Source organism: Camelus dromedarius, chromosome 31 (genome assembly GCF_036321535.1).
Source record: "Camelus dromedarius isolate mCamDro1 chromosome 31, mCamDro1.pat, whole genome shotgun sequence".
NCBI classification, from domain to species: domain Eukaryota; kingdom Metazoa; phylum Chordata; class Mammalia; order Artiodactyla; family Camelidae; genus Camelus; species Camelus dromedarius.
Window position 1 is genome coordinate 2,080,557 of NC_087466.1, and position 17,902 is coordinate 2,098,458.

At 61.3% G+C, this 17,902-nt stretch overlaps 3 protein-coding genes across 3 annotated transcripts; 1 reads left to right on the forward strand and 2 right to left on the reverse strand.

The window, feature by feature from the left end:
- Nucleotides 1-1,204: 1,204 nt before the first annotated feature.
- Nucleotides 1,205-9,733, forward strand: ESS2 (ess-2 splicing factor homolog). The gene is made up of 10 exons (XM_031443210.2): nucleotides 1,205-1,365; nucleotides 2,220-2,388; nucleotides 2,481-2,582; nucleotides 4,357-4,526; nucleotides 4,615-4,732; nucleotides 4,978-5,111; nucleotides 5,779-5,881; nucleotides 6,740-6,849; nucleotides 8,726-8,841; nucleotides 9,214-9,733. Exons 1-10 carry the CDS (start codon nucleotides 1,231-1,233, stop codon nucleotides 9,491-9,493), a joined length of 1,437 nt encoding a protein of 478 aa, XP_031299070.1. The 5' UTR covers nucleotides 1,205-1,230; the 3' UTR covers nucleotides 9,494-9,733.
- Nucleotides 9,734-11,230: 1,497 nt separating this feature from the next.
- TSSK2 (testis specific serine kinase 2) lies at nucleotides 11,231-12,352 on the reverse strand. The gene has a single exon (XM_010987355.3). It carries the CDS (start codon nucleotides 12,317-12,319, stop codon nucleotides 11,231-11,233), a length of 1,089 nt encoding a protein of 362 aa, XP_010985657.1. The 5' UTR covers nucleotides 12,320-12,352.
- Nucleotides 12,353-15,575: 3,223 nt separating this feature from the next.
- Nucleotides 15,576-16,997, reverse strand: TSSK1B (testis specific serine kinase 1B). The gene has a single exon (XM_010987354.3). The coding sequence runs from the start codon at nucleotides 16,862-16,864 to the stop codon at nucleotides 15,599-15,601; it is 1,266 nt and encodes a 421-aa protein (XP_010985656.2). The 5' UTR covers nucleotides 16,865-16,997; the 3' UTR covers nucleotides 15,576-15,598.
- Nucleotides 16,998-17,902: the final 905 nt, after the last annotated feature.

The window sequence follows — 17,902 nt, forward strand, 5'->3', positions numbered from 1 at the left end:
AGTCAATTTTACCTCCAAAAACAATCCCAGAATCTGTCCTCTCCCAGCTTTACCTGCACCTACCTGATGAAAACCACCGTCATCTCTCACTTTGACTGTTGCAGCTGCCTTCAGCTTGTCCTCCTGCACCCACTCTTGTTTCTCTGTAATTCATTCCCTGTAAAATCCAGGGTGCAAGTCTGAACCTACCTCTCCCCTACCTACAGCAGTCCAAGGGATTCCCACTGCTCCCAGAGCAAAGACAAAACTCTCCTTGGCCCATGACCCATGAGGCTTGTGCAGCCTGGCCCTGTTCCTCTGGCATTGGTCGCCACCCCGCTGGTCCTTGCACTCTGTGTATCCAAAGGTCTCCTCCCACTGGGTCTTCACACATGCTCTCCCTCCTCCGCCTCGCCAATGTCTGCTCATCCTTTGGATCTGCAACCACTCCCTTCCCTGGGGAAACTGCCGCTGGCTGCCTTCTGGGTAGGATGCCCCGTAGAGGAGACTCTTTTCTTGTGCCTGCCTGCTGCAGTTTCACGCTTGTCTGTGAGATGATCTGACTGGTGTCTGTCCTCCGCGGCTGACTGTCAGCTCCATGAGGGCAGGAATCATCACCATGGATTCCCCAGTGAATGCGGGAGTAACTGCCTAACGGAATCATTCTGGGACAGAACATATTTGACATATTTCACACCCTCCTTTCAGGAAAAAATGATCATTCCTCCAAAATGCTTAGGCAATTTTCTGGTCCATTTCAATGAGAATTAGCCTTCTGGGAATTTAGGGACCAGACATTTCTTGCATAAAGTTCGAATAAAAACACTGAAACGCGTATATAATGAGATTTTCTGAAGAGTGTGTTTTTGTTTATAATGTGGAAGCATACGCGGCGATTATTTGCAAGCTATTGGAATTCCAAGGCCTTCCAATTCCGAAGTGCTGGAATTTTTCACGGTTAGCGGGAACGCGCGCCCTTGAGTCCCTCCACCACAGTGCCCCCTGGCGCCCACAGCCTAGACACGCAGGGCCAGAGCGGGGCGGGACGAAGACTACAACTCCCATAGGGCAGCATGCTCGGATGACGTCATCACGGAGCGCGGGCCGGCCTGGCTCCTCCATTGGTCGGCTGACTCCTCCATTGGTCGGCTGACTCCTCCATTGGTCGGCTGCCTCAGGGGCCTGCGCAGCTGGCGCGCCCCGCCCCCCGCCCGTGACGCGCCGCTCCGCCCGGGAAGTGCTGGGATAGCGATGGAGACGCCCGGCGCGCCGGCCCGGGCCCTGCAGCTGTCCGCCGCGTCAGGGCCCCGGAGGAAGCGCGCGGCGGGCGAGGCGGGGGCTGTGACGAGCAGGCAGCGGGTCCTGGACGAGGAGGAGTACATCGAGGTGGGACTCGGCGCCGACGCCCGCGTCTCCTGGGCTCCCCGCCCCCGCTCCCCCGGGTCCCAACACCCTCGTCTCCTCGAGGAGGTGGAAGAGCCGAGTCCCTGCGTCGGGGTGTGGACAGTCGGAGGGCCAGACAAGCACAGGGCGGAGCGAGGTGTCCTTGCAGTCGGGGAAGGGGGTGGATGTGTTTGTATGATGTGGGGGTCAGGAGAGCAGGGTGTTAGTGAAGCATCAGTAGGAACTTGGGAGGACGCGGCCAAGAGCGTTTCCTGGAGAGCTGTCAGAGCAAGTGCTAAGACCAGGGGTTCTGGAAACAGGCTGCCACTAGTGGCAGCATCGAGTGGTTGGGCCTCCCAGAATCCTTGAAGTAGATCTTAATCCTACCGCAAACCCTCGGGGGGAGGAGCTGGCACGGGGCTTGGAGGCAGTCGCTTAAGTTTGGGAGGTCTCTGGGACATGCAGGCAGTTGGCATGAGTGGACAGCTGGATGCACAGAGAAGCAGCTCAAGAGCAAGGTCCAGCTGGAGGTGCAGAGCTGGGGATGTCAGCCAGTGCTGGTGGTGGGGGTGACAGGCAGAAGTTGTCCAGATAAAGGGTTCAGATTGGGAATAGGAGGTCACAGGTGGAATGAGGTGCCAGTGCCCACACTGGTCCAGCTGGTGGGGAGGTGGAGCCAGCAGAGGAGCTAGAGAATGACAGGTTAGTGAGGGAGCAGGAAGGCTTTGCAAGTGTCCCCCAGCTCTGGGGATCATTGGGCTGGACAGAGGTTGGGGGCCTCAGCTTGTACATCGTGAACTGAGACGCAGGGGAGAGGCAGACGGAAGCTCTGATGGGTGTCCTGATGCCTCCTTCAGGGCCTCCAGACTGTCATCCAGAGGGACTTTTTTCCCGATGTGGAGAAGCTGCAGGCTCAGAAAGAGTACCTGGAGGCAGAGGAGAGCGGGGACCTGGAACGGATGCGCCAAATTGCCATCAAGTTTGGCTCTGCCCTGGGCAAGATGTCCCGGGAGCCCCCGCCGCCCTGTAAGAGAACTCCCATGGTGTGGGCAGGGTGGGGGCTCCACTGAACTGTTGTCTCAGGCTTTCTCTAACCCCCTACCCTTCTCTTCCCCGAGACGTGACTCCAGCCACGTTTGAAACCCCCGAGGTGCACACAGGCCCCGGGGTGGTGGGTAACAAGGCCCGGGGCCGGGGCCGTGTCCTGGAGGATGGCGATGGTAAGTGAACATCCTCCTTCTGTCTCACTGCTAGGTTTGCCCAGGAACCTGATCCTGTTGGGCCCTGGGGTGTCCAGGGGCGGAACACATATTGTCCCTGGGGCCTCTTAGCCAAAATGGCGACCTGTGGGGTCTAGGAGCACTGGTCTGGCAGGCAGATCTGAGTCACAGCTCCCAGTAATGGGGAGTCCTCTGAGTCTGCAGTGTGGGAGTCTCAGCTCCCCTCTCCCTGCCCTGCTCGCTGTATGCCCTCCCCTGCCCAGTGGGCATCCTGGGCCTCAGAGAGCTCCTTCCCTTGCTGTTTCTTTAAGATGCCTCGGGGTTTCGTGGTTGCATCTCCCAAGCTGGTCCCTCTCCTGGGCGACTGCTCAGCCAGCCAGCTCCTCCTCTTCCTTCAGGTCTCTGCTCAGACGCTGCCCGTTGGGGAAGCCTTCCTGACTGCCCAGCGTAAAGTCACGTCAGCCCTGCACTCTGTGCATTGCTGCCTGGTTCTGTTTTCTCACCTGAGGACACATTTTAAAAGGCATTTCTGTTTGTATACCACCTCTCTCTGCGAGAGCGGTTTCCCTTGCTCTGTCTGCACGGCCTACACCTAGAACAGTGCACGCCGACCGTCTCCAGCACGATCCTGGGGTGTAATGATTCACCTGGACTTTTGCGGGGAGCCTTTCCCAGAAAGAGTCCCGTGAATACAGTGCACAGTGGTCCCTGGGCTCCTCCCAGTTGCTGCTTTGTCAGCGGTGGGATGTGTGCATGTGGACAGAGGTGCGCTTGCTTACCCAGGCTCACATCCATGGCACACATGCCTCTGCTCGCACACTGACCTGATGTTTCCTGCTTCAGAACCCCGCCTTCCACCATCTGCACAGCATCCTGGTGTCCTTGGAGCTTGGTTCTCCGTTGTAGCATGGCATGTGAATCATAGGCAGTTGGCAGAGTCTTTTCTGTCACGTGTTACTTGTTAGAGGATCCAGGAGTCATCTCAATAATCTGAGCGTAGATACAGTGTCATTCAGGTCACAGGCGAAGCCACCAAGGCCCCGGGAGGCAGTAACTTCTGCAGGACTCAGGGTTATTGGTCGTGGGATGGGGTCTGAGTGCCCATTTTTCTCACACTAGTCTTGAACTTTTAGCCACCGTGCTTTGTGTGTGGTCTAGCAGGTGGTAAGTAGACGAGAAACTGCTGGTGGGGAGAAGAGGCAGACCCCTAGCGTGCCCCCCCACCCCCACGGTCTGCGCTGCACCACCTCAGTGGGGTGCCCTTTTGCTGCTGGTTGCCAGGGTGGCCTGGGTTGTGGCCCAGTGCCTTTGACTGTTCCTCCCCACCACTGTCACTGCTAGAATAAAGAGGGTCTTTGTCTTTAGGTCTACAAGCAGGTCACAAAGCTTAGGTGACAGTCACTCACCTGTGGCACAGGGACTAGGAAGAGAGGACATCCCAGGGACAGAGGGACAGCCCAGGGCTCTGGAGGGCTGGCATGGGTTTGGCAGGGTTAGACCCGCCGTGGTCCTCCTGCCCAAAGGCTTACTACTGCCTCCCAGTCTAGGTCAGAGACCACACTTCATTGGCATCCAGCAGAGGAGGGGCCCCTGAGGACACTGGGCAGCTGGGCGGGAGGGATTCCACCCCAGGTAGGGGTAGTCTGGCAGGGCAAGCTCTCCCCGGACGGACCCGCAGGGTTCCAGCCCTGCTCACAGGGGAGTGCGGATCCCAGGACTGGGTCACTGAAGCTTATGCCATTGGCTGTTGTGTGTCCCCCCGCCCCCTGTGCAGGAGAGGCTGGAGAGGAGGAGGAGAAGGAGCCCCTGCCCAGTCTGGACGTCTTCCTGAGCCGGTACACGAGCGAGGACAACGCCTCCTTCCAGGAGATCATGGAGGTGGCCAAGGAGAAGAGCCGGGCGCGCCATGCCTGGCTCTACCAGGCCGAGGAGGCGTTTGAGAAGGTGTCCCTGGGTGTAGGGGCGGAGGTGCCCTCCCTTGGGGTCGGAGGGTCCCAGAGCCTGTCTGACCCCACATCCCCTCGCGACACAGAGGCAGAGAGAGAGTCTCGCACTCCCGTCGGCAGAGCACCAGGCCATCGAGAGCGGCCCGGCTGGCGTGGAGACCTGGAAGTACAAGGCCAGGAACTCCCTCATGTACTACCCCGAGGGTGAGAGGGGGGACGTCTGGTCAGGGGGGTCTTGGTCCTACCCTGAGGGTGAGCGGGGGCACATGAGATCAGAGGGCATCCTGGTCCTACTCCGAGGGTGAGCAGGGGAGCGTAGGGTCAGGGGGGTGGTCCTGGTCCATCTCCCCAGTTCTGTCCAGGCTGTTCTCCGTGGAGAAGTGCTTCTCCTGAGGCCCTGAGCCAGGGTTGCCCTTCTTGATGCCACGGCGTCCCTGCTTCGTCTCCAGGTGTCCCTGATGAGGAACAGTTGTTCAAGAAGCCCCGGCAGGTGGTGCACAAGAACACCCGTTTCCTCCGGGATCCCTTCAGCCAGGCGCTCAGCAGGTCCCAGCTGCAGCAGGCTGCCGCCCTCAATGCCCAGGTGCGCGCGGGGCCACTGTGGTATCACCACCTCTCTGTCTCACTGACTGTCTTTGGGCTCAGCAGAGCATGGCCGCACGGGGGTGCTCGGGGTTCCTGTGTGGCAGGGTCTGGAGTCTTTTCTCAATCTGTAGGGGCTTCCATTGGCTACTGTCTCAATCAGACACGTATGGGTTGGACCTGTGCCAGCTCCTTGGGAGGCAAGGGTATGAGAGGAGAAGGGCAGTTGGCAGCCAGCCCAGGCCGGCCCGGGGGCGGACAGTGAGAGGATGGGCTGAGGGTGGCGGATGGCAGAGGTTTCTGTCCCCGGGAGTCTGTGCAGCAGTGGCTTTGGTGGTCAAGGGGCCCAAGGGGACAGGCAGGAGGTGGGAAGGCTGTTTTGGAGGCTTTTCCAGGGTCCTAGTGGGAGAGATCAGAGCACAGGTGCCCTGCTTAGCATAGCCTCTGCGGGGCCTGACGTCAGGAGCCCCTGAAGATGGCACCCATGGGGTGTGGCCAACGCCCCGGCCCTGCACTGCCCTGTCCTGCCCTGCGCAGCAGGAGGGGAGCCTCCCTCCTTTCCCTTGGGGCTGCCCTGGGTGGGCAGGTGACCAGTATGTTTCTATGCTCCCCTCCGCGGCCAGGGAGAGTGGGCTGAGCCCCTGACACTGCCTCTCTTCTCGTTCCAGCACAAACAGGGCAAGGTGGGCCCAGATGGCAAGGAGCTAATCCCCCAGGAATCCCCCCGAGTAGGCGGATTTGGATTTGTGGCTACCCCTTCTCCTGCCCCTGGTGAGAAGCGTGCCCGCCAGCAAGCTGGCCTGCTGCTGGGATGGCCTGGGGGGAGGTGGGCTGCCTGGCTGACCCCAGCCACTTCTGGTGCTCCCTGGGTCTGCCCTGTGCCTATGTGACTTGGACCCGGGGTCCCATCTGTGCGATGCCAGGGCTGAGCGGGACTGGGGATGGGCTGGACTCTCAGGCAGGCCCCACCTGAGACGCAGGGCCAGCTGGTCTAGCTGGGTGGTCCTTGTGCCTTGCCTGGGCGCCTGAGTGCAGCAGGACAGACTGGCAGGAGCAGCCCCAGGGCCTCAGAGGGTGGCCAGACTGGGGCCTGGAGTGTGGGGAGTCCCATGGGCGCCAGGCAGGTTTTGACTCATGTAAGATGTGTGTGGAAGCTGAGCTTGGTCTGCAGGAGGTTGGGTTCACCTCGGGCCTCAAGAGGTCCTGCAGGGCTGGGTGTCCCCGTCAGTCCTGGGGTGGCATTTCCTCGTTCTAGGTCTCATGTCAGCAGGTGTGTGGCACTTACAAATTAAACCCAGGGTGCACTGCAGGCTCGTGAGATTCAGAGTGGCCTCGGGCCTGTGCTGGTCTCTGTACTCTGGGGCCCCGGGGCGCTGGTGGCTGCGATGTGGCCAGGGCTTGTGAAGGCACTGTGGGCTTGGCCAGGCTGCTTGGAGGTGTGGGAGCCCTGGAAGCCCCCATGAGTTTTCTCCCTTGGGGTGGGGTCCCCTGAGTGGCTCTGCTTCAGGCCCGCAGTGGCCTGGGTTCCGGCATCCTGGAGAGAAGGCCACCTGCCAGCTTTGGGGCTTGCGAGCTGGGCCCCCCCCCCCCGTCCCTGGCCTGAGGTGGCTGTGGGCTCTCCGCCTGCAGGTGTGAACGAGTCCCCGCTGATGACCTGGGGGGAGGTCGAGAACACGCCCTTGAGAGTCGAAGGATCCGAGACGCCCTGCGTGGACAGGACACCAGGACCAGCCTTCAAGGTGAGTCCTGGTGAGGTCCCTGCCAGCGCGGATGGGGCCTGGCATGGACACAGGGCCTTCGAAGTACCCATAGCTCAGTACACAGAGGGCCCAGCTGCCCCCCGCTCATGTCCAGGCCGCACACCTATGTGAGCTCTGTGCTTCTGCGTAGGATCCGGCACCAAGGACAGGTGTGGCATGTGGGTGTGTTGAGGAAGGACTTGGGGTGGAGTGTGGGCGGGGCACCAAGGTTGGGAGCTGCTGCAGGCCCTCTGAGCCTGCAGGCCTGGAGGACGGGGCCGTCCAAAGATGAGGGGTGTGCAGAGGCGGGCCAGGAGCTCCGACTGCGCTGCAGGCCTGAGGGCCCCAGCATTCTGGGGGACGCGGTTTGTGTCCTCAAGGGCTGTGTGCTTGCAGGTGAGGCCTGTGGTGTGGCCCAGCCCAGCATTGTCTTGAGTGGTGAGACATGGGGTTCTCGAGGCCTGGGGCAGGGAGGGAGGCCCTTTGTGGGTGAGCGGGAAAGCTGGGTGGCAGGTGGTCTCTAGGGATGCAGTGGTCCCGGAAGGTGTGGACGCGTGGGCAGGCAAGGGGGGCCCTAGTGCCACGTAGGAAGGAGGTACCCTGGTCTGCACACCGTTTGTGGGGAAACTGAGTGACTGGCCTAGTTTGGAGGGGGAAGGGGAGGTCAGGATGCTGGGGTGCTGCCATGTCCGGGGGTCGCTGGGGCAGAGGTTGATGGTGTGGTAGAGAACAAGGGGCGCAGGGTCATATCGACTGCTTGGAAACCCCAAAGAATTGGGCATTGAATCTGAAGTTAACATAGGTCTGCAAAGGGTCAGGGTCGTGGGTCCCTTCAGGCACTGGGCTGACAGATCTGAAATATAGAGGAAAAAGCATCAGTCACCACAGCTCAGAAAGTGTGATCACTGGGAGAGACTCAACTTCAGAGAGGAAGCCCAGACCTGCGGGGCGGTGACGCAGGGAGAGCGGGGCGCGGGGGAGGCGCATGTCCAGACATCGTGTGCTGGACCCGGGCACCATGGTTCTCAGTGTCTGGGGCGCGGGGACAGCAGAGAGGAGCCTGCGGCAGTGTGGAGGGGGTGGGGGCGGGGGGCAGTGATGTTGGGCGTGGAGCCCTCCTGGCAGGCGTGTCAGGACTGAGCCGAGGTAGAGGAGGCAGCTCACGCTATGAGGGCTATTTGGAAATAAAGTAAACCGGGTCCTTCATGTGCTACGCAGGTGGAGTCCCAGCAAGATGGAGAGGTTAAATACACAAACAGTGACTGTAAAACTTCAGCATAAAATACCAGTCAGCGTTTAATCTGACATTAAGGCGGGAGAGACTTTGTAAACGTAACAGCGAAGGGAAAAGTCACAAAGGAAGTGGGAGCTGGATTACGCTACGTGAAGGTGTCAGCTTTAAGTACAGCAACAAACCTCAGAAGTGAACCTTAGAGTGACTGGAGAGAAGCTATTGTTAATGATGTTAACACAGTCAGTGGAGATGAAGCTTCTGTAGGTGGGAAAGGAAAGGAAAAACCAGGATAAACACCCCAATAGAAACGCAGGCCCAGGATGTCCTCAGGTTCTTTAAAAAATTAGGGAAAGTCAGTAAAGGCAGAGCCACTTGCTCTGGCCATCCAAAGGAAGCGGATCAAAACAAGACCCCTTTCCTGAAGGGTGGCTGCAGGTCCCGGACTGGGCAGTGGCAACTGGGCAAGGGGGCAGGCCCTGGGTGGGAGGGCAGCTTGGGCTGGCTTTCCAGGGTCTTTCAGCGGCCAACAACCATGGCTTGTTGGGATGGCGGCAGCCACAGCAAGAGGCCGCTGCCCCCAGCCGCGTGGACTGCCTGGCGTGGGGCAGGCGGCCCAGGCCACCCACACACCTGCTCTTTCAGATCTTGGAGCCTGGCCGCAGGGAGCGGCTGGGGCTGAAGATGGCCAACGAAGCTGCAGCCAAGAACCGGGCCAAGAAGCAGGAGGCCCTGCGGAGAGTGACGGAGAACCTGGCCAGGTGAGGGGCGGCCTTGCCGTGCTGGGGTCTCTCCCTGCCCTGCCTGCCTGGCCCCCCACAGCCTGGACACGCTTAGAACTAGGGTGTGGGGGGTCCTGCGGTGGTCCCTCTGGTCCAGAATGCAGCCCTTTCCACTGGTCTCCAACTGCCTCCTGGGCTCATTGTCCCCTCCGAGCTCCTGTCCACCTTGTTGGGTCGGTGTCATCACTGCCCCTGGAGAGGGTTGGGGGCCACACCGTTGACCTCAGGTTTGGCCTCACTCTTGTGTGCCAGGCTGTCCAGGGTCCCCAGCCCAGAATGACCACACATCTCCCTCCTGTGGGGGCGCCCGGTTGGGCCTAACCTGCCTCTCTCGCCCCCTTTCCACCACAGCCTCACTCCCAAAGGCCTGAGCCCGGCCATGTCACCAGCCCTGCAGCGCCTTGTGAGCAGGACGGCCAGCAAGTACACGGACCGGGCCCTGCGGGCCAGCTACACACCATCCCCTGCTCGCTCCACCCATCTCAAGACCCCAGCCGGCGGGCCACAGACCCCGACAGGCACACCGGCTCCAGGCTCTGCCACACGCACCCCTCTCAGCCAGGACCCAGCCTGCATTACGGACAACTTGCTTCAGCTCCCGGCCCGGCGCAAAGCCTCCGACTTCTTCTAGGGCCAGGCCTGTGCTGAGCCCACAGGCAGCTCTCTGCCTAGCAGAGGACTCCGGCTTTCTGGAGACCCAGGCTTGGGCCAGAAGCAGTGAGCGTCCGGGAGCCACAGAGGGAAGGTGCCAGGCTGGCAAGGGATCGTCCCCGTGGCCCTCGGGGTGCACCTCAGGCCCCACTGATACGTTTCTACTGCACCCCTGCCTGTTTGTATTTAACCGTCAGTAAAGAGCACGCACAGTCTGCCAGGCTGCCTCCCCACCCTGCCGCCTGCACGCAGGGGCCTCATGCCTGCACCACACACCCTGGACGGCTGGCCTCCTGGAGAGGAGGCCGCTGGGTGGGGTGACCCTTGGAGGCCAGGGTGTCTGGGCCATCCTGCCACCGCCTACATTGCTCCCTGAGGTCCCCCTGGGGCTCGGGACCTGCCTTCTGAGCCAAGCTCCCAGCCCCTTGGCTCCCCCACCGCCGTTCTCCCCCTCTGAGGGAGGGGTGGGGCCCTTGCAAGTTGTGCCTCCTCGTTCATCTGGGGTTCTGGGCCCGGGTCCGCAGCCTCTGGCCGGGCCTGGCCTGTGTGGTTTGCTGGCGGCCAGGCTGTATGTGAGGCTGCTCCCTCAACAGGAAGCACCTTCCCAGGGCCTCAGCCATCACCTCCCAGGTACCTGGCTTCCGGCTTAGGGTGGGGGCAGGGCTGTCCCCGTCTCCTCCACCTACCTCCGCCTGCCACATGCTGCCTCGTCCCCAGCCTCACTGTGTTGTCATCCAGCAGCGGAAGCCCCAGTCACAGTAACCTGGGCTGTAGGGCCAGAAGCAGTGGGGCTGGGCTTCATGTGGACCTCAGAGCACCTGTGCACCCCAGCAGGCACTTGCCTGGGGGTGTACCCTCCTGGGTCCCACCCCCCAACCCCGGCCCAGGGGCTTGGGGCCAGCTCTTCACAGGGAGGTGGGCTGCTTCTAGATGTGTCTCTTTAGGCCTCGGGTGGGTGGAGTTGTGCTCAGAGAAGAGTCTCTCCTGCTTTGAGCATGTGCAGCCCTGCTCCAGGCCATCCTCATGCTCCCTGGAGGCTGCCTAGGTGCCTGCTGGCCCCCAGGAAGTGGGGAGGCAGGGGCCTGGGGGGGTGGAGGGGAGGGTCACATAGTGGGCACAGTCCAGGCAGGGCCACCCAAGGCCAGGTGCTGACCACCCTGAGTGCTTGGCTGGCACGTGGGGAGTGTGCAGGGGTAGCAGGGGCGGGTGACAAAGTGGTGTGGGCCACGGGAGCAGGGGCAGGGGCAGGGAGGGAGCGCTGCTGAAAGGCTTTGGCTTCATGGTCTCCCACCCCAACCGTGGGATGGAAGGGAGTGGCGTCCAGGAGGGTCTCCTGAGGGCAGGGCCGGAGTTGGTAGGGGGAGGCACTGGGCCGGACAGGTCAGGGAGACCCGTGGGGGCCTGGCAGGTGGGCCGCCGGGACTCCCCTTGCCCACAGGCCTCACTAGGAGTCCGCCTGGGCCCCGCGCCGCAGGGAGGGTGGCTGCTGAGTCCTAGAGAAAAAGACTCCTCGTGGGGCTGTATGCATTCTGCGGTTTATTTCTGGTCAGGAATGAACGTCTTTGCTACTAAGTGGAAGAAAGCTAATGGAACGTAATCAAAATAGTGGTTTAATTGACGGATTTTACTTGTTCTTGCACCTGTGCCTTCTTCAGCTCCTACCTCCTACTGAGCTCATGGGCGCTCAGCGCGCCACGCCCCCCGGGCCCTCTGCACACTAGGTGCTTGCCTTCCCCACCTCGGCTCCGGAGACGTGGTGGTCCTTCGCCCTGGAGGTCTCGGCCAGCCGGTCCTCCAGACGGTCCTCCAGCCGGTCCTCATTCTCAGGCACCACCAGCAGCCGGTGCTGGGTCTTGGCCCCCAGCTTGTGCTCGGGCCGGTGCTCAGGCCGCGAGCCTGGCCGGGTGTCCAGCTTGCACTCGGCCCGGTACTTGCCCTCGCCCTCCCTCTTGAAGGAGGCCGAAGACATGGCTTTGGGCTTGGGGGGCTGCAGCCACGCGTGGCTGAGGATATCGTCAATGTGCAGCCGCCTGCTGACGTCAGGCTGCAAGATGCGGTAGATGAGGTCCTTGCACTCACCCGTCAAGTGCTTGGAGCGCGGGAAATCCACACGGTGCTCCTTTTGGACGCGCAGCATCTTCTTGATGTCAGAGTCGTCGTACGGCATGGAGCCACAGACCATGATGTAGAGGATGACACCCAGGCTCCAAATGTCGTACACCTTGGGCTGGTAGGGGATGCCCTGCAGCACCTCAGGGGCCGCATACGCTGCCGACCCACAGAAGGTCTTGCTGAGGACAATGCGGCCGCTGCCGTCCCGCAGGCAGCGCTTGGAGAAGCCGAAGTCGGACAGCTTGATGTTGAAGTCCTTGTCAAGGAGAAGGTTCTCACACTTGAGGTCTCGGTGGACGACATCTAGGTCGTGGCAGTACTTGACGGCCGAGGACAGCTGCCGGAACATCTTGCGCGCTGTGTCCTCGTGCAGGGCGCCTCGGCACTTGATGAACTCCAGGAGGTCGCCCTGGACCCCGAGCTCCATGACGATGTAGATGCGCCCGTCTGAGGTCTCAAAGATCTCGTAGGTCTTGATGATGGAGCGGTGGTTGACGGTCGCCAGGATGTCCATCTCCCGGGGAAGGAATCTCTCCACAAAGTCGGTGGGTGTCTTCTTGCGGTCGATGATCTTGACCGCCACGTTGAACTTGAGGCGCTCGGAGTAGGCGGACTTGACTTTGGCGTAGGAGCCCTTGCCCAGGTTGATGCCCACGATGTAACCCTTCTTCCTCAGGACCGCGGCATCGTCCATGGTGCCCGGAGCGGCCGGCACCACTTCCCTCTACATCCCCTCCCCACGCGGGCCAGCGGGCATTGTCCTCATTTGCACTATGGGGAGCCGTCTGGCCAGGCTGGGCCTGCGCTTGGAGGTGTGGAACGCCCAGCATTGTCCCCGCATGACTTCAGCCTGTGAAGTCACAAAGCCAGGCCACCTGGAGTAGGGACTGGGTGGGGGACGGGCCCTGGAGCCCTGGAAGCCAGGCTGGCCTGGCAAGAGTGCTGCTCCCCGCCTGCTGGGAGGAAGTGCCGCCCAGGACCGTGGTAACCCTTCCTGCTCCCTCCTTGCTGTGCTGTCCCGTCCACAGTCAGGCCCAGGGGCCCTCAGGTCCAGCCAGCGTGCCAGCCTTTTACCCAGCTCCCTCTCCTGGCCATGGGGACTGACCCTGCAATGGTCCTTGCCCCACAGATGCCCATCTGCAGCTTCCTTGGTGTGTAGAGAGCACCCCCTCTTGGGCTTGTGTCTTCAGAATCAGCTGTGCCTGGAGGGACTGCCCTGGTCTGGCTGGGCCGGTGGTTCCAGCCTGAGGGATGAAAGTGGCTGCTGTTAGGGGTGGGGAGCTGGGCATGCCTGGTGGGGGAGGGAAGCTACGGTGCTATGAGTGCCCAGGACCCTGGGGCTGGCAGACATGTGTTCCAAGGGCGGGGCTGCCTGGAGTCTGGTAGAAGTGATGAGGTCCTGCAGGGAAGACCTTGGGAGAGGGACGGGTGTTGTGAGAATGGCTTAGTCCCAGAGTCAGGGGAGGGGAGGAGGGGTGAGGTGGCACCTGGACCCAAGTCATGTGTTAAGATGGATCCTGGCAGAGGGCAGAGAATGGGCTCTGAGGAGAGCGGAGGCCAGTGCCTGTGACCTGGCAAGAGGAGGCTGGACCAGGGTGGGCCAGGGGAGGGGACAGGCAGGACAGATTTCTGGGGTGCTGGCCAGTGAGTGGGTGGGACCTGGGCAGAGCCTTGCTGCTGAGGGTCCTGGGGGTCGTGGGGGTTGGCAGGACCCAGAGCATCGACTGTTGAGAGCAAGCACTTGGGTGGGGAGGGGTCCGGTCCTGAATTCTGTCACCTGGGACCTTTGTGAGCTGTTGGAGCCCTGGGAGGGCGCGCCACTGCCGCATCTCTTAGACTGTCTATTGCACCTGGAAACAATGTGAAAACCTGTGTGTTCTTGGTTCGGGAAAAAGGGTCTATGTAGCATCTCCTCAGGTACTTTGCAAGCCCTGCTGTCCGGCTGTCCACGTAGTGCGTGGCCAGGACCACTGTGCTGTCTGCTCTGTGCTCAGGGAGGACGGAGATGTCCTATTTCTGGGTAGGTGGGAGGGAGGTGACCATGGAGCCTGCAGGCAGAGTGGCCAGTGGGCAGGACATGCATGGCCACAAGCACGGCCACATGGACACACCTGGAGCCAGGGCAGGCCCTAGCAGGAGGTCCATGTGGAAGGTCTCAGCAGCATGGCCAGGTCCAGATGCTGTCCTTTCTCCAGGGGAACTTGGGTGAAAATGACCAGAACTTCACTCCTTTGTGTCCCAGAGGGGCCAGCTGCAAGGACCGTGGGCCAGGACCCAAGAGCTCTGCACTCTCCCAGCCTGCCTCCCACATCCCCAGTGCTCTGTCTGGGGCACCCAGTACGTCTGCCCTCTTGGCCACGTCCACCACCTGCCTTCCCATTGGTTGTGGACCCTGCTCCTCCACATCCTGCCCTTGCCCAAGACATGCATGCTGAGTGGGGCTGGTGCCACTGGTGCACTTAGGGTGGGGGTTAGATTGGACCAGACCCCCAGGGTACCCCCAGCTGTGGGCCTTTGGTCCGAGACCTGCAGCCCCTGGGACGGCCTCCTTGGAGCTTCAATCTTCATCTCTCCAGCTGCCCCATGGCTCTAGGCATGGACAGGGCCCTGCCTTCCTGGAAGCCAGGGAGAGTCACTGTCATCTCCACAGTGTGAGTGCCCGGGGGCTGTGCTGTGACACTGAGGGACACTGAGATCAGAGGTCAAGCCACATGGAGCAGGACAGGGACTTCAGTGCACATGAGGTCTGAACGAACAGTGTGGCCAGAGTGTGCCAGGGCAGGGTTGGAGGGAGCAATGCAAGCCACCTCCCCAAGCACAGTTATGGCACATATGTGGTGGGGAGATGAGGGAGGAGGCTAGGAGGCCATATCTGGGAGGACCTCAAGGGCTAGGCATGGGGACCCTTCCTGCAGGCAGTGGAAGCCAGACTGGGTGCAGGAAGGGGGCTCTGGCCGCTGTGGGAAGTCATGGGAGGGCAGGGATGGAGGCCCAGGCAGTGTCTGGGCCATGACACACAGGACAACAGAACTATGAGGATACAGAATGTGTGGAGGTAGCTGTGGGGAGATGGGGGAGCTGGCAGAGAATTGGGCTGGATATGGGGCGGGGTGCAGAGAGGGCAGGTCTGGGGCACTCGGTGGATCTCACCTCTCCCAAGACCCCAACACAGACTGGAGGAGAGGTGACTGTCAAGGTTCTCGTTTTCTTGCTGTGTTAAACCTACAGGTCCACACGAGGCTGTTCAGAGTGAGCACAGAGCCGGAAGAGAACGTAGCTGCCGTGGCACAGCCGGGTGGCCTTGGCAAGAAACAGCAGAGCGGGCCCCGTGGCACCCAGCGGCCAGTGATGCTCACTGTGAGCCTGCTCCCTCTGCGGACACCAACGGCCACACCGTCAAGCATGAGGACGCCTGTCCTTCCTACTCACAGTGTCAGCATCTCCATTCTGGCAGGGAGCGTTCTGGGGACAGACTGGGACCAGAGGGGACAGGCAGGCTGCAGTAGGGCTGCTCCTGGATGGCGGGGGGAGGGGGGGAGGGCTGGAGGGAAGAGCAGAAAGATAGAGTTGCCCATGGGGGTTTGGGGGGAGCTCATGGGAGGCTGGCCGCCTGCCCTCTGCAGGCCCCTCCCCACTGCAGCCTTCTGGGTCCTCCCTCCCCCCGCCCCTGGCCCGCATCCATCTTGCCCCACCCCACCTGTCCCCTTTGGGATCTCCAGCCTAGCGCGGCACTTGGGGGCCTCCCTCTCGAGGCAACATCTTCCTTGCTCAGCTCTGCTCTGGGCCAGGGCCCGTGGTCACCACCAGGACCGGGCACACAGGGATGGCTTTTCCCGAGCTGGGAGGTGAATCGCAGCACCATCTGAGACTGGGGAGCAGGGGGAGTGCAGGATCCTCTCCCTGGACGACTGGAGCCAGTGGGGCAAAGACATTCACCCCAGAGTCTGCACTAATATAGTGATTTATTGCTTCTTTAGTCACGTGGGTTACCAAGTTCAAAGGGAGGGGAAGAAACTGACGAAAATAGTGGCTCATCTGGGCCTGTCTTCTTTCTTTGGCTTCTCTGGGGCTCAGGCTCCAAGCTGTGAGCTCTGGCTCGTTCCCTGCCAGCCTCCGGGGCTGCAAAGGGCTGGCTAGGTGTGCGACTCGGAGGCTGTCGTGGAGGCCCTTCCTCTGTCTCTGTGCTGGGCTGCTCGCTGGCGATGCCTGCAGCCTCCGACTGCCTCGACACCTGCACCTGCAGTGGCTCCTCCTCAGGGCTTGTCTCGGGCTGGGCCTTGGGCCGGGCCTCCTCCTGGGGCTCCAGCTTGGTGGTGGACATCTTGTCAGAGCCAGGTTCAGGGGCCCAGGGGGGCTCAGGGCCCTGGGAGCTCTCCCCCTCCTTGTTGATGGCTGCAGAGGACAGGACCTGGGACTTGGTCTGCACCCAGCAGTGGCTGAGGATCTCATCGATGTGCAGCCGCCGGTTGACATCGGGCTGCAGCATGCGGTAGATGAGGTCCTTGCACTCGCCCGTCAGGTGCTTGGAGCGCGGGAAGTCCACGCGGTGCTCCTTTTGGATGCGCAGCATCTTCTTGATGTTGGAGTCATCGTAGGGCATGGAGCCGCAGACCATGATGTAGAGGATGACGCCCAGGCTCCAAATGTCGTACACCTTGGGCTGGTAGGGGATGCCCTGCAGCACCTCAGGGGCCGCATATGCCGCCGACCCGCAGAAGGTCTTGCTGAGCGCCAGCCGGCCGCTGTCATCCCGCAGGCAGCGCTTGGAGAAGCCAAAGTCAGACAGCTTGATGTTGAAGTCCTTGTCGAGGAGAAGGTTCTCACACTTGAGGTCTCGGTGGACGACGTCCAGGTCATGGCAGTACTTGATAGCCGAGGACAGCTGGTGGAACTTCTTGCGAGCATCATCTTCCTGCAGGGCCCCCCGGGTCTTGATGAACTCCAGGAGGTCGCCCTGGACCCCGAGCTCCATGACAATGTAGACCTTGCCGTCAGATATCTCGAAGATCTCATAGGTCTTGACAATGGAGTGGTGGTTCAGCAAGGCCAGAATCTCAATCTCCCGGGGAAGGAATTTCTCCAGGAAGTCTGTGGGGGCTTTCTTGCGATCGATGATCTTGACCGCCACGTTGAACTTCAGGCGCTCAGAGTAAGCAGACTTAACTTTTGCATACGAGCCCTCTCCCAAATTTATTCCCATGATGTAGCCTCGTCGCTTGAGGATGGCCGCGTCATCCATGGTGCCGGGAGCGCCCGGTGCCTCTGGGGCTGCCCTCTACATCCCTGCGGGACATGGGCCAGCGGCGTCCTCATTTACACTGGACAGAGTCCTCTGGGCTGGCCGGGCCTGCCGTCCCTGCCTCCTAGAGGCCAAGACTGGGGTGGAATGTTCAGCATTGTCTCCTGGGTGACTTCAGTGGGTGAAGTCACAAAGGAACGGTGCCCTGGGGGAATGAGGCTCTGGCCTGAGCAACTTGGACTCGGAACCCTGGAAGGCTGGCCACTGGGCTGCAGCAGACTAGAGACCAGTGGAGTGTGGCCTTGTGCTCAGTGGGGACCCAAGGTAGGAGGGGGCTGTGGAGAGCACATTGGTTGGCCCGTGTCTCCAGACCAGGGCCAGGCCAGCCTGTGGAGCCATGGGCTGCTTCCTGCAACCCAGAGTACCCCTGAAAGTCTACGGCAGGTGGTCCCATCAGCCTGGATCTCAGCAGGAAACAGGAGACACACTGGAGCCCGGGCTGTCTGAGGAGGGCTCGGTAAGGGGATGGTTTACGAAGGTGGAGCAGAGTGTAGGGAGTCCAGGGCAGTAATGGAGCCTGTAAGAAGGGAGGATGCTCGCTAGGGCCTGGGAAGAGTAGTGCAGGGAGAGCCACCTTGAGAGAAGCAGTGACCTCAGGTGAGGCTGCAGGACCTCACAGGGAGGGAGCTGGGTCTGAGAACATCCCTGACCTCTCTGCCTTCAGCCCTGGACACCTTTGATGGTGTCCATGCAGCAGGGCTGAGAAGAAGGGAGGTGGGTCAGGAGGGGGAGGCAAGGACTACTAGCCCTGTAGCCACTGCAGTTTAGGAAGCCAGGCCTCTGCCCTCTCCCTGAACAGTTTGGCTGGACTTTTCACTTCCCTGTGCTGCTCTCCTCATCCAAACCCTCGTGGGCTTGCTTCTCCAACAGTGGCCCTGCGAGGGGTGGGATGGGTGGGACAACTGGCAGGGATTTGTGCTCTTGGCTTTGAGTTCCCTCCTGGGGGTTTGCCCAGCGGCTGTAGCCCTGGAAGGCTCC